At 46.9% G+C, this 24,922-nt stretch overlaps 1 protein-coding gene across 1 annotated transcript in view; it reads right to left on the bottom strand.

Moving 5' to 3' along the window:
* Nucleotides 1-24,922, bottom strand: part of GALNT1 (polypeptide N-acetylgalactosaminyltransferase 1) — a 152,734-nt gene that overhangs the window by 91,586 nt on the left and 36,226 nt on the right. The window contains exon 3 of the mRNA XM_065400198.1: nucleotides 19,710-19,884. Coding sequence (XP_065256270.1) covers nucleotides 19,710-19,884 — 175 coding nt within the window. The remainder of the gene's footprint in view (nucleotides 1-19,709; nucleotides 19,885-24,922) is intronic.

Below are 24,922 nucleotides of genomic sequence, written 5' to 3'. Positions count from 1 at the left end.
CAGTTGGGAAAGGTGTGTCAAAGAAGAAAAAGTGGACTGTGCATTATCCAAACATTCCATCAGCTATACGCCCAGTACCCCACGGAGAAGGACTGCCGGTTCCTGATGCACCAAAATCATTCTCACTTGAGTCAGACGAGGAAGAGGATGAAACTTCTGGTCCTGAACCATCAATGTCACAGGACCCACATTTTCTCCCATCCTCCTCCTCTGAACCACACCTCATAACACAAGGTGAACTGAATGACCTTGTCAGGGATTTGGAACTACCCAAGAGTAAGGCAGAGCTGTTGGGCTCCAGACTACAGCAGTGGAATCTCCTGGCAGGTGATGTTAGGGTTTCCATGTTCCGTGACCGTCAAAAGGATCTTGTCCCATTCTTCTTCATGGAAGGTGATCTTGTAGCCTGCAACAACATCGATGGTGTGATGGCAGCCCTCAACATCGTTCACGATCCAGATGAGTGGAGACTGTTCATTGATTCATCGAAGACAAGTCTTAAAGCTGTTTTACTGCATAATGGCAATGTTTTGCCATCAATTCCAGTTGGTCATGCAGTCCATATGAAGGAAACCTATGACAACATGAAAAAACTTTTGAGGTGCATAAACTATGACCAACATCAGTGGCAGCTTTGTGGCCATTTGAAGGTTGTTGCTCTCTTGCTTGGTCTGCAGACTGGATACACAAAGTACTGCTGTTTTCTCTGCCAATGGGATAGTCGTGCAAGAGATTCCCACTACATCAAGAAAGATTGGCCACTCCGACAGTCATTGGAGCCTGGGAGGAAAAGTGTTCAGCATCCACCACTTGTTGAATCAAGGAAGATTTTGTTACCACCCTTACACATCAAGCTGGGTCTGATGAAGAACTTTGTCAAGGCCATTGACAAAACACAAGCAGCTTTCAAGTACCTCCGTGGAAAATTTCCAAGGTTAAGTGAAGCTAAGATAAAGGAAGGTGTCTTTGTTGGTCCTCAGCTTCGTGAACTTCTTCGAGATGATGCATTTGACCATGCACTGTGTGGCAAGGAAAAGACGGCATGGAAAGCCTTCCAGTTAGTGGCAATAAATTTTCTCGGAAACAACAAGGCAGACAACTCCAGGTTGTTGGTGGAAAACCTTCTCAAGGCATACAAAAGCCTTGGTTGCAACATGTCACTAAAGATACATTTTTTGCACTCTCATCTAGATTTTTTTCCACCGAACTGCGGAGCAGTGAGCGACGAGCACGGCGAGCGATTTCACCAGGACATTGCAACAATGGAGAAACGCTATCAGGGCAAATGGAGCCCATCAATGCTTGCAGACTATTGCTGGACAGGGACAAGAGATGCTCCATTTAATGAATACAAGAGACAAACCAAGAAGTGCCGAGTAGACACTGAATAGGACTAAACTATGTACATAATAGTTTGCCTTTTGTTTCCTAATAAATTTTATTTATATAACCCTTTTGCTGATTTTTAAAGTGTTACAGAAACAGGACAGGTGAAATATTATCATGTAAAGCAACCATAAACACATGAAAAGACCTAGGTTTACAATTTATGATTAAAACTCTATCTACACAATATACATAGACATAAAATGTAAAAACTTAAATATCTTAGAAACAGTAGCCAATCAGTTGTTTTAATTGTCATATTTGAACTCAGCACATCAAAATACATAATAAATAGCACATTTTATCTCTGAAGCAGAATTGTAGACCAGTGTAATGGAATGTTTTAGGTAGCACATCCCCTATTATAATGCTGTTTATATTAGTGAAAAAAATTATAAATTGCAAAATCTTTTGTATGGAAATATAATGGAGCTTAATTTGGACACAGATTACAGTATCCTTACATTTGCAATAAAGTAATTATTTTTCACTGTCCATGAAGTTAAGAGCTCAATTTAAAGTATGATTGCTATAGAAGAAAATCTTATTCTTAACTTGAAAATGTGCGTTAAATACTGGTTTAACCTTTCCTGGATATTGACAGCCTCTTGAAACTTTTACAGATGAGTCCATTGTTTAACAATAGCCTTGACACTAACTCTAGTATTCAGAAACAAACCACCTAGAAATCACCAAAAGGCAATCCATGCACTGGAATAAAAATTCACTATTATCCTGTAGTACCAATATGGCTAAAAGGACTAAAAACAAAATATCAGAGCAAAGTGGGACCATTTAAGTACCACAATTTGCTGGATTTCCTTCGAACATATAACACAACATATAACCACAGTTTTAATTTACGGGAGCATAAAAAACATTGCCAAAAAGTCTATATCAGAACCTTCCACTACTTCTGAAAAGAGCTTTATCTTCAGAGTCTTGGATTGTAGCCATTTATGCTAAACAGAGGTCTTAATTTCTACGATTCACATCAAAATCTATCCTTAATCTTTCAACCAGTGACCTGAATGCAGACAAAACCTTCAAAAACTTTTCCACACATTTTAATCCAACCTGCTAAATTCTCTGCCATCATTAGTATTTCATAATTTACCTGACATCAAGAGTATGAAATTTTCCTTTCGTCTTATTTCAAAGATTTGGATAGAAGAAAGGTCGCATAATCTCATGAACCAAGTAGAAATCTTCTTTAAACCCTGGAAACAAAATCCAAAATGGTCCTTAAAACCATTGTGGTTACAGAATTCAAGCAGAATTTCACAAAAGGAAAGTGGCAATTTACTAGTTTTCCTGGCATAACAAATTGCCCCTAGAAAAGTATTTTTTGATAGAAACATAGAAGAATTCTCTTCTCCAAATAGCTGAAACTACATTTTTAAGCCTCCCTTGCCAAACGTATTTCTCATGTTGGAACTATCAAATCTCAATTGAGGAAAACTGAGGATATGACACGGCTCGGACCAAAGTGGATATCAGTGTCTGAGGATGAAAAGTTATTAAAAAAACTTAAACCTACAGTGCTTTGGCTTACAGTGGCAACATGATTTTTAAAGTTTTAATTTTATTTTATTTTTTATAAGAAAAACAAGATTCATACCTTCTGCTTTTTTTGGGAAATAAATATTAAAACACACACCAACAAGATTTCCTGGGCCCAGAATTAGGCCAGATTCCGCAATAGGCTCAAAATACATTATGCATTTTGTCTAATATGGAAATATCTTCAAAGAGCCACTGCTCTTGACGGTAAGATCAGATGAAAAAAGGTTCCTAGATTGACAAAAAGTCCTTGATCAGATGCTTTCAGATTTTTAGTATTAAAATCTGAAAGTCATTGCATCAACTGCAATTTTCTTCAGTCTACTTATCAAATACCAAGGTCAGTATGACTTCAGAGTCTCAGGGTATGTCCACACTACGAAATTAGGTCGATTTTATAGAAGTCGATTTTTAGAAATCTATTTTATACAGTCGACTGTGTACGTCCACACTAAGCGCATTAAGTCGGCAGAGTGCACCCTCACTACCGTAGCTAGCATCGACTTACTATGTGGGTAGCTATCCCACAGTTCCCGCAGTCTCCGCCACCCATTGGAATTCTGGGTTAAGCTCCCAGTGCCTGATGGGGCAAAAACATTGTCGCGGGTGGTTTTGGGTACATGTCGTCAGTTGCCCCTCCCTCTGTGAAAGCAACGGCAGACAATCGTTTTGCGCCTTTTTTCCACGCAGATGCCATACCACAGCAAGCGTGCAGCCCGCTCAGCTTACCAACACTGTTGTGTCCTGGGTGCTTCTGGCAGCAGACAGTGCAGTAGGTCTGAAAACCATCATCATCCACCGCTTCCGCTGCAACTCTGCTCTCCTGGTGCCATGAATCCACCTCGCAGGTCTTCTCGATGTTCGGTATAAATATCTATTCTCGTGGCATCCGTCGTCATCCACGTATTCCGCTGCAACTCTGCTCTGCTGATATTGCCTCGACAGCGAATTTCTCCATGTTGTCTGTCATGGGCTCCCGGGTCCTCAGGAAATGTACGCGGGGCTAACCGTCGTCCGCCACCGCTTCTGGTGCAACTCTGCTCTCCTGGTGCCATGAATCAACCTCGCAGGTCTTCTCGACGTTCGGTATAAATATCTATTCTCGTGGCATCCGTCGTCATCCGATTCCGCTGCAACTCTGCTTTCCTGCTCTCCTTCAGACGCCATACTACAGCAAGCATGGAGCCCACTCAGCTCACTGTTGCTGTTGTGAGCATTGTAAACACCTTGCACATTATCCTGCAGTATGTGCAGAACCAGAACCTGCAAAAACAGGCAAGGAGGCGACGACAGCGCAATCATGATAGTGATGAGGACATGGACAGACTTCTCTGAAAGCACGGGCCCTGGCAATTTGGACATCATGGTGGTAATGGGGCAGGTTCATGCCGTGGAATACCGATTCTGGGCCCGGGAAACAAGCACTGACTGGTGGGACCGCATAGTGTTGCAGGTCTGTGATGATTCCCAGTGGCTGCGAAACTTTCGCATGCATAAGGGCACTTTCATGGAACTTTGTGACTTGCTTTCCCGTGCCTTGAAGCGCAAGAATACCAAGATGAAAGCAGCCCTCACAGTTCACAAGCGAGTGGCAATAGCCCTCTGGAAGCTTGCAACGCCAGACAGCTACCAGTCAGTTGGGAATCAATTTGGAGTGGGTAAATCTACTGTGGGGGCTGCTGTGATCCAAGTAGCCAATGCAATCACTGAGCTGCTGCTATCAAGGGTAGTAACTCTGGGAAATGTGCAGCTCATAGTGGATGGCTTTGCTGCAATGGGATTCCCTAACTGCGTCGGGGCGATAGACAGAACGCATATCCCTATCTTGGGACCGGACCACCTTGGCAGCCAGTACATAAACCGCAAGGGGTACTTTTCAATGGTGCTGCAAGCACTGGTGGATCACAAGGGACGTTTCACCGACATCAATGTGGGATGGCTGGGAAAGGTACACGACGCTCGCATCTTCAGGAACTCTGGTCTGTTTGAACAGCTGCAGGAAGGGACTTACTTCCCAGACCAGAAAATAACTGTTGGGGGATGTTGAAATGCCTATAGTTATCCTTGGGGACCCAGCCTACCCCTTAATTCCATGTCTCATGAAGCCATACACAGGCACCCTGGACTGTAGTAAGGAGCTGTTCAAATATAGGCTGAGCAAGTGCAGAATGGTGGTAGAATGGGCATTTGGACATTTAAAAGCGCGCTGGCGCAGTTTACTGACTCGGTTAGACCTCAGTGAAACCAATATTCCAATTGTTATTGCTGCTTGCTGTGTGCTCCACAATATCTGAGAGAGTAAGGGGGAGACATTTATGGCGGGGTGGGAGGCTGAGGCAAATCGCCTGGCCGCTGATTATGTGCAGCCAGACACCAGGGCGATTAGAAGAGCGCAGCAGGGCATGCTGCGCATCAGAGAAGCGTTGAAAACCAGTTTCATGACTGGCCAGGCTACGGTGTGACAGTTCTGTTTGTTTCTCCTTGATGAAAACCCGCTCCCTTGGTTCACTCTACTTCCCTGTAAGCCAACTGTCCTCCCCCCTTCGATCACCTCTTGCAGAGGTAATAAAGTCAGTATTGTTTCAAAATCATGCATTCTTTATTAATCCATCACACAAATAGGGTGTGCCAAGGTAGCCCAGGAGGGGTGTGAGGAGGGAAGCACAGGATGGGGTGGTGGATGAGGGTAGGAGGGAAGGACAAATCCACACTGCACTTCAAAACTTATTGAATGCCAGCCTTCTGTTGCTTGGGCAGTCCTCTGGGGTGGAGTGGTTGGGTGCCTGGAGCTGCCCCTCCCCTCCCCCCGCGTTCTTGGGCATTTGGGTGAGGAGGCTATGGAACTTAGGGAGGAGGGCAGGTGGTTACACAAGGGTTGCAGTGGCGGTCTGCGCTGCTGCTGCTGCTGCTGCTGCATTTCCTGCAGCTCCACCAGACGCCGGAGCATAACGGTGTGATCCCCCAGTAGCCTTCGCATTGCATCCTGTCTCCTCTCATTGCCCTGCCACCACCTCTCCTCTTGCTCCCGCCAGCTCTCATCTTGCTCAGCCCTTCTGTCCTCGTGTTCATTTTCTGCTTTCCTGGACTGACATTGTTTGCCTCCACGTTCTGCTGAGCTCTTTCAGTGCAGGAGGACTGCATGAGCTCAGAGAACATTTCATCGCGAGTGTGTTTTTTTCGCCTTCTTATCTGCGCTAGCCTCTGGGACAGAGATGATAGGGGGAGCATTGAAACATTTGCAGCTGCGGGAGGAAAAAAGGGAGAGTAGTATTTAAAAAGACATTTTAGAGAACAATGGGTAGACTCTTTCACAGTGAACCAAGCTGTTAACATTACATAGCACATGTGCTTTCGGTACAAGGTCGCATTTTGCCTCTTGTATTGAGGGCCTGCCGGTTTGGTGTTAGAGATCACACGTGCAGGGCCGGGCAACAGAATTCGGCTTGCTGGCAGCCATGGTAAGCCACAGTCTTTCGGCTTCTTCAACCTTCAGAACATGTGGAAATGGTTTCAAACAGCAGCGCCCTCCTTTCCCATACCAAGCACCTGTTGGGTTGGCCATTTAAAAGGAGGGGCTGTACTGGCCGCGAATGCATCCCAAGTCTTCAGGGCAAATTAATCATTAAACACGCTTGCTTTTAAACCATGCATTATATTTACAAAGGTACACTCACCAGAGGTGCCTTCTCCGGCTTCATGGTCCGTGAGCCCGGGTTGGGAGGGTATTGGCTCCAGGGTGATAAACAGTTCCTGGCTGTCGGGGAGAATGGTTTCTCCGCTTGCATGCTGTGCGCTATCCTCCTCCATCTCATCTTCTTCATCCCCAAAATCCTCTTCCCTGTTGTGTGAGACTCCCCCCTTGCAGGTGTCCACGGACAGGGGTGGGGTAGTGGTGGGGGCTCCCCCTAGAACTGCATGTAGCTCATTGTAGAAGTGGCATGTCTGGGGTTCTCACCCAAAGCGGCCGTTTGCCTCTTTGGCAGGCTTGCCTGAGCTCCTTAATTTTCATGCGGCACTGCTGCGGGTCCCTGTTGTAGCCTCTGTCCATCATGCCCTTGGAGATTTTTTCAAATGTTTTGGCATTTCGTCTTTTGGAACGGAGTTCTGATAGCACAGATTCGTCTCCCCAAACCGCGATCAGATCCAGTATCTCCCGTTCGGTCCATGCTGGAGCTCTTTTGCGATTCTGGGACTCCATGGTCACCTGTGCTGATCAGCTCGCCACGCTGGCCAAACAGGAAATTAAATTCAAAAGTTCCCGGAGCTTTTTCCTGTCTACCTGGCCAGTGCATCTGAGTTGAGAGTGCTGTCCAGAGCAGTCACAATGGAGCGCTCTGGGATAGCTCCCGGAGGCCAATACCGTCGAATTACGTGCACACTACCCCAAATTCGACCCGGCAATGTCGATTTCAGCGCTAATCCCCTCGTCGGGGAGGAGTACAGACATCGCTTTTAAGAGCCCTTTAAGTCAACAAAAATGACTTCGTCATGTGGACGAGTCCAGGGTTAAATCGATCTAACACTGCTAAATTCGACCTAAACTTGTAGTGTAGACCAGGGCTTAGCTGGCTGAACTTTCAAACTAGCAACTTCAAACAAAGGAGTATCCACTGCTTTTTCCTAAACTTGGTATAAAGCCTTCTCAAAACCTTCATGATAATGATGGCACTATTTAGAGCTGATGGGAAAGAACGTTAGGCTTTTAGTTCCTTCTCTGAATGATCTCCTTTTACATTATTAGAATCTGAATAGAACAATTCAATATGTCCTGAAAGTATACAAAAATTCTGGTAATTTATGGATCTAATCAAGTCTCTATGCCCAATTAGTATACTGTGGCATATATAATCAACAAATCAGGTATCATAAGTGGCTGACACACCTCTATATCAGTGGTTCCCAAACTGGGGTTCACGATCCCCTGGGGGTTCGCAGAACGTTACAGGGGGTTCACCAGAAAAATTTCACTAAGGGCAGACAGAGGACCTCGGGCATTGGAGACAGCAGGTGGGACCCGGTTGCAGGGCAGACACCCCGAGCCTCAGGGAGAGCGGGGCTGGGCAGTTGGAGCCGGCAGCCCAAGCCCTGCCCCCGTCAGCAGGGGAGCCGGCAGCCCGAACCCCAGCGCTCCGCGCAGGGCTGGCAGCCCAAGCTCCAGGGAGAGCGGGGCCAGGCAGTAGGGGCTGGCAGCCTGAGCCCTGCCACTGTCAGCGGGGGAACCGGCAGCCTAAACCCCAGTGCTCCGTGCGGGGCTGGCAGCCTGAGCCCCAGGAAGAGCGGGGCCGGGCGAGCCGGCAGCCCAAACCACAGCGCTCCGCGCGGGGCTAGCACCCTGAGCCCCAGGGAGAGTGGGGCCGGGCAATTGGGGCCAGCAGCCCGAGCCCTGCCCCTGTCAGCGGGGGAGCCGGCAGCCTGAACCCCAGCACTCCGTGCGGGGCTGGCAGCCCAAGCTCCAGGGAGAGCGGGGCCAGGCAGTAGGAGCTGGCAGCCTGAGCCCTGCCACTGTCAGCAGGGGAACCGGCAGCCTAAACCCCAGTGCTCCGTGCGGGGCTGGCAGCCTGAGCCCCAGGAAGAGCGGGGCCGGGCAGTTGGGGCAGGCAGCCCAAGTCCCGGCGGTCAGCGGGGAAGCCGGCAGCCCAAACCACAGCGCTCCGTGCGGGGCTGGCACCCTGAGCCCCAGGGAGAGCGGGGCCAGGCAATTGGGACCAGCAGCCCGAGCCCTGCCCCTGTCAGCGGGGGAGCCGGCAGCCCGAACCCCAGCCCGAGCCCCAGAAATTTGCCAAATCTCATCTAAAGCCAGAACCACGGCCCTCCTTGTTACCACCAGCCACAACCTCACCCGAAACTAAAGGTGGGTGAAAAATACCAAGCATTTTTCACAGGAAGTTTTGAATTTTTTTCACATTTTTCAAAATTCCCCAAGAAAAATTTACAAAAAAACTGAAATGGAAAAATGGTCCATTTTCAAAAACTGTTTGCATGAAACATTTTCTGATTTTTGAAAACCAAAAATGAATTTTTTTTTAATTAGAAACCATTTTTTTTTTTAAACCAAAGCCAAAAAAACATTTTACAGAAACATTTTTGGTTTCTGGTTTTTCTAGGTTCGTTAAAAAAAGTTTCCATTAAAAATATTTTTCAGAGGTTCATAGCTTCCGGGGCCCGGCAGTTGGGGCATCCATCACACTGAGGAAATTTAAACTTAAATCCCTGAAAATATTCATTTTTAGGAGGGGGTTCACAAGATTTCACAATTTAGTGAAAGGGGTTCGCGGGCTGTTAAAGTTTGGGAACCACTGCTCTATATCCATATTCTCCATGTCTGAATACACATGTATTTATACTATGGTCTTGACACAAGGATTTGTGGTGCTGCCTTAAATCATTCAGAAGATAAAGTTGATGGAGTTATGGAATGAGGGATAAGTGTGAAGCTTCAAAACACTCAAGTACAGGAGTAAGTTTAAATTATTTAAAATGCTGTCTGGAAAAAAATACCTTTACATATTCTCTGATATGCTAACTTATCAGTCTTGGTTTCAATACACCTACGTAAGCAACTTAAGTCAGGAAAAATAACGTTTGAGAAAAGCATGCAAGTCTGATTCTATCTCTGCCAAATTAAATTATGATTCAAACAAGCAGTTTCTAATATACAGCAACTGCTATTAGAGGCAAATCCATTTAAGATTTGAAAAGTTAACCTTAGTATGATCTCATGTGTAAGCATATTGTATTTTGGGCAGGTCTACACAATATTTCAGCTGCACCGTTGCAGCTCTTCAGGGAAGATGCTACAATACCAATGGGAGACCTCCTCTCATCAGAGTAATTAATCCACACAGTGCTGTCTACACTGGGGGTTAGGTTGGTATAACTATCACTCAGGGGTGTGGATTTTCCATACTCCAAGTGATGTAATTATACCGATGTAAGTTTACAGTGTAGACCTGGCCTTCATACTGTAAGACAGACATGCAGGAAGTTTTATAAGGTAACTTCTTGTAATCAGATTTCAGCAGAGCAAATGAAATACATATTAGGCCTTTTGAAAATGTCCCTTGTACCCAAGTCCCAGGCTACAAATAGTCCTGTGGGGGCCAAGGTGATGAGAAAGAAGCCATACCCACAGTGAACTCACATAAAGCAGTCTTCCACAAAGCTGCAAATTCTGCAATTCCAACTCTTTTGGCAATATTCTGCAGAATCTATCAGTTTAAAAAAATATATTTTCTAGCCCCTCTTGGTTGTGAAGGTAATCTTGAAAACGTGAACTGAGTGTACACCAATGCAGTGTTTTCTGCAAAGACCCTGCAATAATATCCAAGTTGTGAACTGCCCCACTCACTGCAATGGTTTAGCTCAATCTTCAAATAAATCTGCATGTCAACACAATTATTTTACTGCTGATAACTTTGGCACAAATATTTACCATTTATAGTGCAGTAGGCACCTAAAGGCCAATATCTCATTGTGCTAAGTGCTATACAAAATATGGTGACAATTCCTGCCTCAAAGAGCAGATATTCCCAGCTGAACTGCTTATCCTACAATTCCAAACTGCCTCCCTCCTCCTCAGGAACTAAAATCTCTAATTGTACACTACGCAGCTGCCATAACTTCCATCTAATCCAGAAAAAAAGCTAGTTACTTACCTGTAATTGTAACTATTGTTCTTTGAGATGTGGGCAAAGACCTGTAACTCAGGTGTGTGCGTGCCCAGTGCACCAAAGTCAGAGAATTTTGCCTAGCAGTACCCATAGGTGTGGTGCTCGCATCCCTCCCTTCACAGCCCCTGCCATGGCTATATAAGGGCAGTGCCACCCTGGCTCCCATCAGTTCCTTCTCAACCGGGGACTGCTGTGGAGTCAGGCCCCTCCAAAGAGTGCTGGAGCAGGTATAGTCTGGGACTACTTGGCCGAACTCAAATTACTAACCAAGGTTTGATCATTCAAACTGTAGTAGAGTCAAGAATTAGGAACACAATTTTTACAAAGACAGATTACATAAAATTACTTCAGGCAGAGTTAGGAATAAAACCAGGTTTCCAATACAACATCCAAATGTTATGCACTAAACTACACTGCCCTACAGATTGAACATGTCAAAAAGACATGTTTTGTGTATAGACACTTGTTAGTAGCAACATATCAGTGTCCTTTTGCTATGTTGATCCTAAGTGGCTATAGCTGTTATGGGGACTGTCTGACCAAAGATGCCTGAAGAGTGTTTTGGAAGGGGTGGGGCAGCCACAATGTGTGTGGGGGGTTGGGGGGGGCAGAGACGGAGATTTGGGGTGTGTGGGATGGGGGAACCCCAAGTTTGTGGGGAATTGGGCAGGGGAACCCTGGGTTTGGCAGGGGAGCCCTCCAGTGAGCAAAAACGGCTGAGTGAGCCCAGCTGCCAGGGACAGCTTCATGCTCCATCCTGGCAAGGGATGGCTCGCTGGGGAAAGCACCATATGCAGCCTGCAATGGGCGATGTGGGGGGGAGAAGAGAGAAGAAAAAATGGCTCCTAGCAACTACAGCAGAGAAGGGGTCAGGTCAGTGCCTTGGGGATTCAGGTCTCCTGACCACCCACTGCAAAACATATCCTGCCACCAGCAACCAAGATGGAGGGGACAACTGATACACCACACTGCAAAATAGCACACACACACACACACACACACACACACCACGCCCCCGCAAGCCAGATGCTAAGGAAGGGAGGAGGAAACCTTCCAGCTGTGCCTCTGCTGCTCCCCAAAGCCAAGCTTCCCCCACCCCTTCTCTCCCTCAGGTGGTTAGTACTGTCCCAGAACTGGTACCAGAAATGATGAGGCAAATTAGAAGTAGTTGTGTAACGTACTCAGACGTTTTAGCAATATTCTAGCAGAAATTAAAGCCTCAAGTTCCATTCCACTATTTACTCCTGGGGGAATTCTGCACCACTGCACAATGCAGAATTTTGCAGAAATTAATGTTGGATGTGCAGAATTTCCTTCCCTCCTCCCCCCTTCAGAAATGGGCTAAAGAGATGTTGGCCGCCACTAGAGGCCGCTGGACCCAGCAGAGCCCAGTTCACATATAGAAGAAAAGGCCAAGGGGGTGGGGGCACTACTGGAGGGTTCCCAGCAGCTGTAGTTCCCAGCACGCCCTGGTAAGGACGGAGACGGCAGGGCGCAGGAAACTACGTGCCGGCCTGGGACTCAGCATCAGGCTGCTTCTCGCTCTGGATCCCTGGACTCTAAGAGGGTAGGGGTTGTGAGTGTCGGGGGGGGGGGACGGGGACGGGGACGGGACCCTGCAATTGGACTCTAGGGGGGGATGGGGTGAGAGTGTCTGCCCCCCCCCCAGCTGAGCTCGGGGGGGAAGGGGCAGAGAAACAGGAACTGGGTTGTTGTAGAGGTTTCTTTAACTCTCTACTCCTGGGGGAATTTCTGCATGTGACTGTATTGTTACAGACATACTTGCTGGCAGGTATTTTGAAATAAATTACCAAAATAATTGAAACTGGCATGATTATATAGTGTTATTTTGACAAATAAAATTGGCAGAATTTTGCAGAATTTTAAAATACTGTGTGCAGAATTTTTAATGTTTTGGTGCAAAATTCTCCCAGGAGTAACTATTTCACAACCAAATGTTGAGCTATTATTTTTAAATTTTAATCTTTGTTAGGTATCTTATGCTACAAATTTCAATCCGAAACGGTGTGTAAAAATATATAAGAACACTGGGAAAAAATGTGTGACTGCTTTAAACCCTTTCCAAACTCACTTATACTTTTAAAATACTACAACCATCATTATTGTACAAAAACATCCAGGTACAAAGACCAATACAAATCAGTTAAAGCAAAATGAGTCTAGTTACTGCACAAGATACATAACGTTACATGTTTAATTCAAAATTCACTGTCTTTTCATGGTATGTTTTACCATGCTGACACTTTAATTTAAATTTGTTTGCGTTTCCTTTTGTTTTGTTTTATGTTTTTACCAGCACAGTAAAAAGGCCTACATGACAGCTTATTACATCCACAACACAGTACCATCCGTTTGCATAATTTTGCTAGACACTGTCAAACATGTCATTATGGGGTCCTTAATCACCTTATCACACTGCTGTAGCATCACAACATGAATGCAAAAGGAGTTATTTTTAAAAAGTAGTTCACAGAAATGCCTATAAATATCCAGAAAAACTTAAAAGGATTAACAAGGTCACATAGGATAACTACGCTGTATCAGACCATCAAGTCCAGTATTCTACAGCAAAATACAGAATCTTAAGCAAAAAAGCCCACAAATGTGCCATGCAATTCCACACAAGGAAGAAAAATTCCTTTTAAATTTTGTAGGTCAAAATATGCTTTTAAGTCTGGTATTTGATTGCCTTACTGTCCTAGTTTGCATAATTAAGAAGCTATCTTGCCTTTTATTGGTTAATTTAGATTGGCTTTACCCTACAAAATATGACTTACAAATGGCTAAGTAAATAGTCTTACACCTGCATACAGGTCATTTCTCATTTTTGCACTTAACTGTAAAAGTAACTGCACCCTCAAAACTGGTATAATTAAAGACAATTTTTCAAAGCAATTGTGAGGTCAGTAAGCATAAAAAAAGTTGTTCTATTTTACTTTTCTTGTGAATCTCAAAGCATAACATGACTTGAGTTGGAACAGAACTTCAATCGATTCTTAACTTCCAAATGAGGCAACCGTTTGATTTTTTTCTCTTCCATTTTTCTCTCAAGCAAGGAAGTTCTAGAAACCAACGTATCAAACTTAGACCAAAGAAAAGCACTTGTAGATTATATGCCCTCAACAATAATCTCAAGAAAAACTTCTGAGCCACTTACAACTAAAACCTATCTGGAATATTACAGTATTAACCAAAAGTCTTATACACTGTACCACAAAGATTCTCCCTATTCCAAATAGCTTATGCTATCAGGGCTAGAGCTTACAAATGAATCCAAATAGCTGGAACCATATGCCTGGACAGATCCATTTACAAGAGATAGCCATAAGGGTATAAGTGACACATGGTGGAGAGAAGAAAAAGGATACAATTAAATATATGCAAACTTATATACACATATACATGAAATAGAAAAATCTGTGCCACTTTCAAGAAAAAAATTAGGTCTTGCTTTATATCCCTAGATCATACTAAAATTATAGTCAAATAGTAATAAGTAAACAAATAACTGCAGTTTTTAACATGAAGGAATTAATCTAAATGTAAATTCATAACCCACCTCAAAATTTATTCAAAGTTAATTATGAACCCATATCATTCAAAACAGATCTAGCTTAATACAAAGTCTTAAAGTCGATCACATTACCCTTATTGAAAAAACACAACCATCTCCAATTAACTACATTCTACATCAAAAGTAACTTGAGTATTATTTTTAAAATATAGAACTAGAACTTTCCAGAGAAAAGTGGTCATCCCTCGTAACCCCTGATTACATGCTTTAGAGTAGCAGGATAGAAGGGGGAATAGAGCAGCCCCAGAGGAGCTTCCAAGAAAAGGGTTCAATGATTCATTGAAAAGAATGCAGGCAGCTGACTGGGAAAAAAGTTACTTCATGAGCTCTGCCCACCTAAAAGTCCCTCCCCTCAAGTGGTCAGGGAAACTCCAAGAGAGACATCTTATGATCTTAAAGAAGCTACAATTTTATTTCAGACACTTAACTAAAAAATGAATCTGAAAGGGTCAATACCATGCAAGCAACTTCAAATGTAATAAAACCAGATGGACACTAGAGAACTATATGGAACCTAAATAAAAATGTGTATCAATTACATTAGGTAAACTTATTTCAAGTATACCATTTCTTGTTAAATGTTTTTCCCTATATAAATGACGAATTTAGTTTGGTTCATTATAAACATGAGACCTCTGAATTCTTCAAAGAAGTAATTTTCTCTTGAGATTTATCAGACCTGATCAAAATCTCTCTTTTCTAGGGTAGAATGATTTAAATGAATTTTAATCATATCCTACATTTGCACTTTGTTATTTTCCTAAAGAAAGAGTGATTCTCACTGGCTGGTATAACCATTAAAATGTTGATTTGCAACCAAATATAGCCTTTACAATAAATTTGGTACTACTTTTTGATAACCAGGAGGATACACTACATCTATACAAAATTACTAAAGAAATTATGTAGCTTAACATCCATTTATTCAAATACTTAATTTTTACATTAAGTTAGAAAATGGTCAGTGATGCATTTTTTATTTATTAAATTAATTTTTACTCATGGTTTGTGCCAAGCTGCTTTTGGATGGAAACAAATTCAATTAAAAATGCACAAAAACACCATTCTAAATTAGTATAATAAAATTACATTAAATGTGCTGGATACATAAGAAAATTAAAACATTTTGTATTTAAAAATGGATGTATTAAACAAAAGGAAGTATTATATGTAGTTAGCAAACTGAAATGATTGTTTCTGGTCATCATGTCCTTCAAGATTTTAGAAAAGACAGTTACCTTTTCCGGAGCTGGCATTCTTCGAGATGTGTTGCTAATGTCCATTCCGTATTAGGTGTGTGCGCTCGCCATATGCTTCGGTGCCAGAAGTTTTTCCCTGAGCAGTATCCATAGGGGACCAGCTCTGGTGCCCCCTGGAGTAGCACCTGCATGGCGCGGTATAAGGGGTGCCACCGGCTCCCCCCAACCTCAGTTCCTTCTTGCCGGAAACTCGGAGTGGAGAAGGAGGGCGGGTCATGGAATGGGGCATGAGCAACACATCTCGAAGAACACCAGTTATGGAAAAGGTAACTCTCTTTTCTTCGAGTGCTTGCTCATGTCAATTCCATGTTAGGTGACTCCAAAGCAGTACCCTTGGAGGCAGGTAGGAGTGCACAGACGTGTAGACTGCAACAGAGCTCTGCTGAACCCAGTGTTGTTCCTGGCCTGCTGAGTGATGGCATAATTAACGGAAAACATGTGGACAGAGGACCACATTGTGGCTTTACAGATGTCCTAGATAGGGATGTGTGCCAGGAAGGCCGCCAAAGACACCTGCGCTCTTGTAGTGGGCTCTGACAATCGGCGGCAGCGGAACCCCCGCCAGGTCATAACAGGTGCTCATGCATGAGATAATCCAATTGGAAATCCTCTGCGAGGACACCAGATGACCCTTCATCCTATCTGCTGTAGAGATGAAGAGTAAGATCGATTTACAGAAAGGCTTGGTACACTCCAAGTAAAAAGCCAAGGCCCTTCAGATGTCCAAGGCATGAAGACGCCTCTCTTCACTGGTCTTGTGTGGTTTGGGACAGAACACCAGGAGGAAGATGTTCATATGGAAGGTGGAGACCACCTTTGGCAGGAAGGCCAGGTGGGGCCGCAATTGAACCTTATCCTTGTAGAAGACTGTGTACAGAGGCTCAGAGGTCAAGGCTTTAATTTCAGAGACCCGTCTCGTCAATGTCACCGCCACCAGGAATGTGACCTTCCATGACAGCTGGGAAAAGGAGCAGGAACCCAGCGGCTCAAAGGGCGGGCCAGTAAGCCTAGAGAGGACCAAGTTAAGATCCCACTGCAGGATGGGAGCCTGTACCTGCAGGAAAAGTCTCTCAAGCCCTCTCAGGAACATGGGAAAACACAGTTTGTCCTTGGATCGGCAGGTGAAAAGTGGAGATGGCCGCAAGATGCACTCTAATGGAAATGTGCGCCAGGCCCTGGTTGCTCAAATGGAGCAGGTAGTCCAGGACAGCCTGTAGGGAGGAACACGAGGGAGAGATGCCCAGTTCGGACACCCAGTGGGAAAACCTCGTCCACTTGGCCAGGTAAGTCAGTCTAGTTGAGGGCTTCCTATTTTCCAGGGCTTGTCCCACAGTCAGGGAACCTCACTCCGAGCCGGAGCTACCAGCAGAGTGGTCGGTACCGGGCGACCAGGATCGGGCTGAGCAGTGGCTCCTGTCCAACTTGTGTCGGTCACTGCGTCCTGAAGCTGACCTGTCCGAGCGAGACTGTCTTGGTCGGGCTCTCCGGGACCAACAGCGTTTGGCGGATCTGCATCGGATACCCGGCGATCCACGCCTCACGCTACTCAACAGGTCCCAGGACGTCAAACGGGACTGGAAGCTACTACGGACCAGTTGCCGGGAAGATCGTCCTGAGTAGGGCGACCTCTCCTTCTTGGAGAGGGTGATGATGGCCCAGCAATCCGCAGTCTCTGGCATCCAATTGGTCCCGGGCCCTTGGAGATGGTCAGGGCTGGTCCCAGAGTTCTTGCCAGGTGGCGTGTGCCTCAGAGGGTCTACGCCAATCTACCAGTGAGGTACGCCTCCAGTCCCTTGATTGGTGCCCCCGGTGTGTGGACCGAAGAGGGCTCCGCTGAGCCTGCCTCTTCAGTCCTGAGGCATGACGGCTTCGGGCGGGCAAATGCTGGCTGGACGTCCCTCTCCATGGGGAATAGTAGCGCTGAGGTGGGGACACACACAGGTCCCAATGTGGGTTTTCCCCAAGACTGGGGTACTGCGGGAGCTGGTGTGGGCAGCACCGGGAGCATCAGGATCCCTTGAGCCGCTCGAAGAGCTTTGGGCGTCGACTGCACCTGAAGCTGGCTAAGGCCTGCACCACTATCTGGGGTCGCAGGCGAAGCATGGGATGGGCTGCACCACTCGACTTGAGCTGGGGCCCAACTTCCCGAAGGGGGTGTTGAGCTGCCCGGCACGGGTTGTGGCTCATCCCCAGCCCTCTCTTTTCCCTTACAGGACGTAGGAGATCTTCCCCTCACAGTCTTTTTCTGCTTCTTGACTGGAGTCGTGGAGGGGGACTGGTGCCGGCTCGTTGACAGCCCTGGCGGAGCACTGCGCACGGAGACCACGGTGCGGTGTCGGACCACTGCTACGGTGCCAGAGTGAGGGCTGACTCCATTAGAAGCACTTTCAGAGGAATATCACGCTCCTTCTTCATCCTAAGTTTGAAGGACTTGCAGATACGGCACTTGTCACTTATGTGCCCTTCACCTAAGCACCTTAGGCAGCTGGTATGTGGATCACTGATGGGCATAGGCCGTTTGCAGTGATCGCAGGGCTTAAAGCCTGGGGACCAGGGCATGCCCCGTCCCTCCGGCTGAGTCCCATTCGTGACTAATGAAAAGTTGAGAATTACTACTACGGGTAACTAAGAAACTACTAACTATACACAACTATATTACAGGTTTTCAAAGTTCACAAGAACAGAAAACGAAACAACTGTAGCCGAAGCAGCAGATGTTCCAGCACCGTCACTGGCAGCAAGAAGGAACTGAGGGTGTGGGGAACTGGCGGCGCCCCTTATACTGTGCCATGTGGGCGCCACTCAAGGGGGCGCCAGAGCCAGTCCCCTATGGATACTGTTGAGGGAAAAACTTGCAGCACCAGTGCATGTGGCGAACACACACACACACACACACACACACACACACACACCCCTAATATGGATGGACATGAGCAAGCACTCGAAGTACTAGTTGATCTTATCTTCTCTCACACTTAGTTTTTATAGATACATTTGAAGAAGAAAATAAGTTTTCCTACTTTTTCAAGTCCCAATCAGTTTCTCAACTTTGAATGAACTGGCCATTGAACAAAACTAGCTGAATAAACTGAAATGAAGAAAATATTCTCTTTGCACCTGCAAAGAGAAGAGGATCTGGCTACCAAAAGCTTGTTTTGCACTTCAAACTCTGGTCCCAGGTGTTTAGTTAATGATTTTCGTCTGTTTAGGGCAGAGGTGGGCAAACTACGGCCCGCGGGACCCTCCTGCCCGGCCGGCTAGCCCCTGGCCCCTCCCCCGCTCTTCCCCCTCTCCCGCAGCCTCAGCTCACTGCGCCGCCGCCGGAGCTGCAAGCTCCTGGGGCAGCACAGCTGCAGAGCCCGGCCTGATCCGGTGCTCTGTGCTGCGCGGTGGCATGGCTGGCTCCAGCCGGGCAACGCAGCTGTAGCGCTGCCAGCCACCGATGCTCCAGGCAGCGCAGTAAGGGGGCAGGGAGCAGGAGGGGTTGGATAGATGGCAGGGGAGTTTGGGGTGGTGGCCAGGGGGCAGGGGTGTGGATAGGGGTCAGGGCGGTCAGAGGGCGGGAAACAGGGGTTGAATGGGGGCAGGGGTCCCGTCAGGGAATGGGGGGGGGTTTGGATGGGGCAGGAGTGGTCGGATAGGGGGCAGGGCCAGGCCACGCCTGGCTGTTTGGGGAGGCACAGCCTCCCCTAACCGGCCCTCCATACAATTTCCGAAACCCGATGTGGCCCTCAGGCCAAAAAGTTTGCCCGCCCCTGGTTTAGGGGCTTCACTTTCTTTAAAGCTTCGATGCACTACTTAATTATTTTAATAGATTATAGTAAGTTTAGACTTTAATGATAATGCAAGTAGTTATATTTTTAAATTTAATTTTATAAAGGTTTATTTTAAAGAGAAAAATGTGTTTAAATAAAAATCAGATTTTTAATACATTTTTAATCCACCCTACGTTACCTTCAAAAAGACCAATTTAATTTCTTTTCTTGAAAAAGCCTAATAATCATAACTAACTTCATGGTTACAATAATAGTAAATGAAATTTGTTGGCTTTGCTTTTAAGTTGAATTTTACAAATGAACCCCTCAAAACCCAGCAATTCTAACCACCTCTTGTGTTTTACAACTTTCATATCTATGCTGATTACCAACATATAAAAGAACAATGGTTACTATGGAGAATTTTTAATGTGTGTTCATTTAAGTAAAGCATGCTTTCAATAGAATAGAAGGTACTTACCCTTCTAACCTGACATCAGGTAATGATCTGTTGAGAGCAATCATTTCACTTGCCATTAAATTAAACTGATTTATTTTAAACATCTCTTTCATTTTTTCTTGATCCTCTTTAGGAATAACAACAGGCTTCCCCATTTCTCCAGGACCTTCGTGTGGCTTCTGTACCGGTTCTGGAACTAACAAAAAAGAAGTTTCAATACTGAACAAATTACCTGGGGTTCTCAAACTTCATTGCACCGCGATCCCCTTCTGACAACAAAAATGACTATATGACCCCAGGAGAGGGGACAGAAACCTGAGCTTGCCTGAGCCCCACCACCCCAGACAGGGGGGCCAAAGCCAAAACCCAAGCCCCGTCACCCAGGATTGAAGCCCTGGGGCTTTGGCCCCAGGCAGTGGGGCTCAAGCTTTGGCCCTGAGCTGTGGGGCTGAGGCTTCGGCCCTAGGCCCCAGCAAGTCTAATGCCAGCCCTGGCGACCCCATTACAATGGGCTTGCGACCCACTTTGGGGTCCCAACCCAGTTTGAGAACCGCTGGATTAGACTATTCTGAAGTTTACTGGAGAAATAAGACTACTGCAGGCACCCTTGCGTTTTCTTCTCATTTATGTTTTACAAAAGCATATCTAATTTGTTTAATGATGCACTGTTTCATATGAAGCAAGATTCGAGGACAGGTGATCTAAAATTTGACATTTTTAAATACTGGAAAAATATAAACTTCCGACTATTAATATATTTAACAAGAGCAGTTAAGTCTCATTCTCAGCAACTATTGTTCACTTGGAGGACCAAAAAGCACCCATCTTTTTGTCATCACATTTTGTATTGTACAAACCTACTGCATTACAAATTTCACTCAGTTATGGAATAAACCTCTACATTATATTTCACAGACTTTCTGAGAAAAAAAATAATTAGTGGGGGTTTTGTTTCACATCTAGTAACATCCACTTCCACATAGTTTATGAGGTTAGCAAAGGAATTTATTTTTATATAAAAACTTCTATTTAAGTGAAGACTAATCCATTTAGACTAAAATTCTGATATGTATAATATACTTTATGATTTGGCATTGATAATGCAATTTGAATTCATTCTTCAGAACAATCCTCTCTCAATTTTAGGAGAATTTAATTCCACCAGAATTAATCTATTGCAAACATGAAACAATATGTTAGCTCTAGCCTATCTGTATCAACAAGCAAATTTAATATTACTCCTAAACTAGGTATACTATTTCTGATACCAACTGTTTGCCAAGTAAAAGACAAAACCAGAAAAAAAACGGTTACTCACCTTTTTGTAACTGTTGTTCTTCGAGATGTGTTGTTCATGTCCATTCGAAGCAGGTGTGTGCGCGCTGCGTGCACGCCAGCCGGAAGATTTTACTATAGCAGCGTCCGTAGGGTTGGCTTCGGCGCCCCCTGGAGTGGCGCCTTCATGGCGCTGTATATAGGGGCCAGCCGACCCTCCACCCCCTCAGTTCCTTCTTGCCGACACTCCGACAGAGGGGCAGGAGGGTGGGTATTGGAATGGACATGAACACCACATCTCGAAGAACAACAGTTACAAAAAGGTGAGTAACCGTTTTTTCTTCGAGTGATTGTTCATGTCCATTCCAAGCAGGTGACTTACAAGCCTGAACCTAGGCGGTGGGGTCGGAGGTCACTGCAGACTGGAGTACTGCGCAGCCAAAGGCTGCATCATCTCTGGCCTGGTGTGTGATGGCATAGTGTGTCGTAAAAGTGTGGATTGAGGACCACGTGGCCGCTCTACTAATTTCCTGCGTCGAGACCTGGGCCAGGAACGCAGCGGAAGAGGCCTGTGCTCTTGTGGAGTGGGCCGTGATAGGCGGGGCTGGTATGTTAGCCCGACTGTAGCATTCCCGGATGCAGGTTTTGATCCAAGAGGAGATCCCCTGTGTCGAGACTGGGAGCCCCTTCATTCTGTCAGCCACGGCAACAAAAAGCTGGGTTGATTTCCTGAAGGGTCTTGTCCTTTCAATGTAGAACACGAGGGCCCTGCAAACATCCAGGGAATGCAGCCTACGCTCCTTAGCCGAGGAGTGCGGTTTCGGATAGAACACCGGGAGAAAAATGTCTTGACCCATGTGAAAAGGGGAAACCACCTTAGGAAGGAACGCTGGGTGCAGCCTGAGATGGACCTTGTCTTTGTGGAAGATGGTATATGGAGGTTCAGATGTCAGTGCTCTGACTTCCAACACCCTCCGGGCTGATGTGATAGCCACCAAGAACGCGACCTTATATGAAAGATATAACAGCGAGCACGAAGCCAGCGGCTCGAAGGGGGGCCCTGTGAGGACAGACAGGACCAAATTGAGGTCCCAAGCAGGGACAGGTTGACGAATGTGCGGGAACAACCTGTCAAGGCCCTTGAGGAAGCGACCAATGAGTGGGTCCGCAAACACTGAGGTACCCCCCTGCTACAGGGTGGAACGCCAAGATTGCAGCAAGGTGTACTCGAACCGAAGAGAGGGAGAGTCCCAGGTGTCTCAGATGTAGCAAATAGTCCAATATGAGAGGGACTGGGGCGAGCAAGGGAGCCTGACCCCGTTGTGTGGCCCAGGGGGAGAAGCGCTTCCACTTGGCCAAGTACGTGGTCCTTGTTGAGGGCTTCCTGCTACCAAGAAGGACCTGCCTGACCTGATGAGAGCATTGCATCTCCCCAGGGTTTAGCCATGGAGCATCCAGGCCGTGAGGTGGAGCGACTCCAGGTGCGGGTGACGCAGGCAACCCCAATCCTGTGTGATCAAGTCCAGGAGTAGGGGCAACCTGAGGGGCACCCGTATAGACATATGCAGGAGCGACGTGTACCAGTGCTGGTGCGGCCACGCCGGCGCTATTAGGATGACACAAGCGTGATCTCTGCGGGCCTTGAGGATTACTCTGAACCATAGGAATCGGGGGAAAGGCATAAAATAGCCCGTCTGCCCAAGAGAGGAGGAAGGCATCCATTAGAGACCCCGGACTGCGTCCCATGAGGGAGCAGAATTGGCGACACTTCCTGTTCTCTCTGGAGGCAAACAGGTCAACCTGGGGATGACCCCAGAGCCGGAAAATTGAGAGTACTATAGCCCAGCGGATAGACCACTCGTGACCTTGGAACGAGCGGCTGAGGGCGTCTGCAAGCCCGCTCTGCGTCCCCGGGAGGTAGGATGCCATCAGGTGAATTACGTTCTGTACGCAAAAGTCCCATAATGCGAGGGCTTCCCGGCACAGGGGAGAGGAGCGAGCACCACCCTGTTTGTTGATACAGAACATCGTTAGAGTGTTGTCCATGAGGACAGAAACGCACCTGCCCGCCAGCTGGGATTTGAAGGCTATGCATGCGAGGTGCACTGCTCATAATTCCCTGACATTGATGTGTAACGAAAGGTCTTCTCGTGACCAAAGGCCTTATGTCCTGAGGTCGCCCAGATGTGCACCTTATCCCACATCCGATGCGTCCGTTACCAGGGATAGGGAGGGCTCGGGGCCAAGGAAAGGCACTCCCGCGCAGACCTCCCGTGGGTCGAGCCACCACTGGAGGGAGTCCAACACTGGCCGAGGTAGCGTCACCACTAATTCTAGGGAGTCCCTAACCGGCCGATACACCCCTGCCAACCAGGACTGGAGCGGATGCAGTCTGAGTCTGGTGTGGCTCACCACATAGGTACATGCCGCCATGTGCCCTAGTAACTTGAGGCAATTTCTTGCTGTGGTGGTATGGTAATGTTGGAGGCAGAGAATAATGTTGGACATAGTCTGGAACCTGGCCTCTGGGAGGTATGCTCTGGCGTGTGTCGAGTCCAGAACTGCCCCTATAAATTCGATTCTTTGGGTTGGAGAAAGTGTGGACTTGGCCTCGTTCAGCAAGAGGCTGAGCTTGAGGAAGGTCTGCCTGATGAAGACCACCTGAGCCTCCACCTGTGCCTTGGCACGGCCCTTGATGAGCCAATCGTCCAGCTAGGGAAACATCTGAATACCCTGCTTGCGCACGAAGGCTGCCACGACTGCCATGGCTTTGTGAAGACCCTTGGGGCTGCTGACAGTCCAAAAGGCAGAACCGTAAACTGTAGATGGGCGTTGCCCATGACAAATCTGAGGTAACGCCTGTGCTGAGGGATTATTGCAATATGAAAGTATGCGTCTTTTAAGTCGAGGGCGGCATTCCAGTCTCCTGGATCCATGGAAGGTCTCATGGAGGACACGGAGACCATGCGGAACTTGAGCTTCTTTACAAACTTGTTGAGACGCCGCAAGTCCAAAATAGGTCTGAGGCCCCCTTTCGCTTTCGGTATTAGGAAATAGCGGGAATAGAAGCCCCTGCCCCTGAGCTCCTGAGGAACCTCCTCTACTGCCCCTGCTGCGAGGAGGGACTGTACTTCCTGAATTAGAAGTTGCGCGTGAGAGGGGTCCCTGAAGAGGGGCAGGAGGGGAGGAAGGAGAACTGGATAGAATATCCCCTCTCTACCGTGCAAAGCACCCAACTGTCCGATGTGATCCAGGCCCACGCACGATAGAAGGGGGACAGACGTGATGAAAAGGTAAGGTTGGTAGGATCCAGAGTTCTGACCGGTAGGGCGTCCTCGACCGGGCCATCAAAATGGTGGTCTAGGCCCCTGTGGATGCCTTGGTTGGGCAGATGACTGGCCGGAGGGCTGCTGTTGTTGCCTCCTTCTGCCTGTCCTTGCCCTTCTGCACAATGCGTCCGCGCGATTTTGAGGCTGGTACGGCCGTGGGGCCTGTGGCAGCCTGAACTGCCTACGCTGAGTGACCGGGGTGTGTAGGCCTAGTGAGCGAAGGGTAGCCTGTGAATCCTTTAGGCTATTTAGCCTCTTATCTGTCTTCTCTGAGAAGAGCATGGGCCCTTCGAAGGGGAGGTCTTGGATTGTCTGTTGGACCTCATGTGGGAGGCCTGAAACTTGAAGCCAGGCTCCACGCCTCATAACCAGACCAGTCGCCAGCGTGCGTGAGGCTGAATCGACCGCGTCCAAGGCTGCCTGGAGGGAAGCTCAGGTAATCAATTTTCCCTCTTCGACCAGGGCTGAAAACTCAGTTCGCGATTCCTGGGGAAGGAGTTCAGCGAACCTAGACAAAGCCGAGCACGTGTTGTGTCCATACCGGCTCACTATGGCCTGCTGATTGGCTATGCGCAACTGCAGACCCCCTGTCGAATACACCTTTCGCACGAACAGGTCCAACTTCTTGGC

The sequence above is a fragment of the Emys orbicularis genome, chromosome 2 (genome assembly GCF_028017835.1).
Source record: "Emys orbicularis isolate rEmyOrb1 chromosome 2, rEmyOrb1.hap1, whole genome shotgun sequence".
NCBI lineage: Eukaryota > Metazoa > Chordata > Testudines > Emydidae > Emys > Emys orbicularis.
Note: the sequence above shows the minus strand (reverse complement) of the source record. Positions and strands in the feature narration are given on the sequence as shown.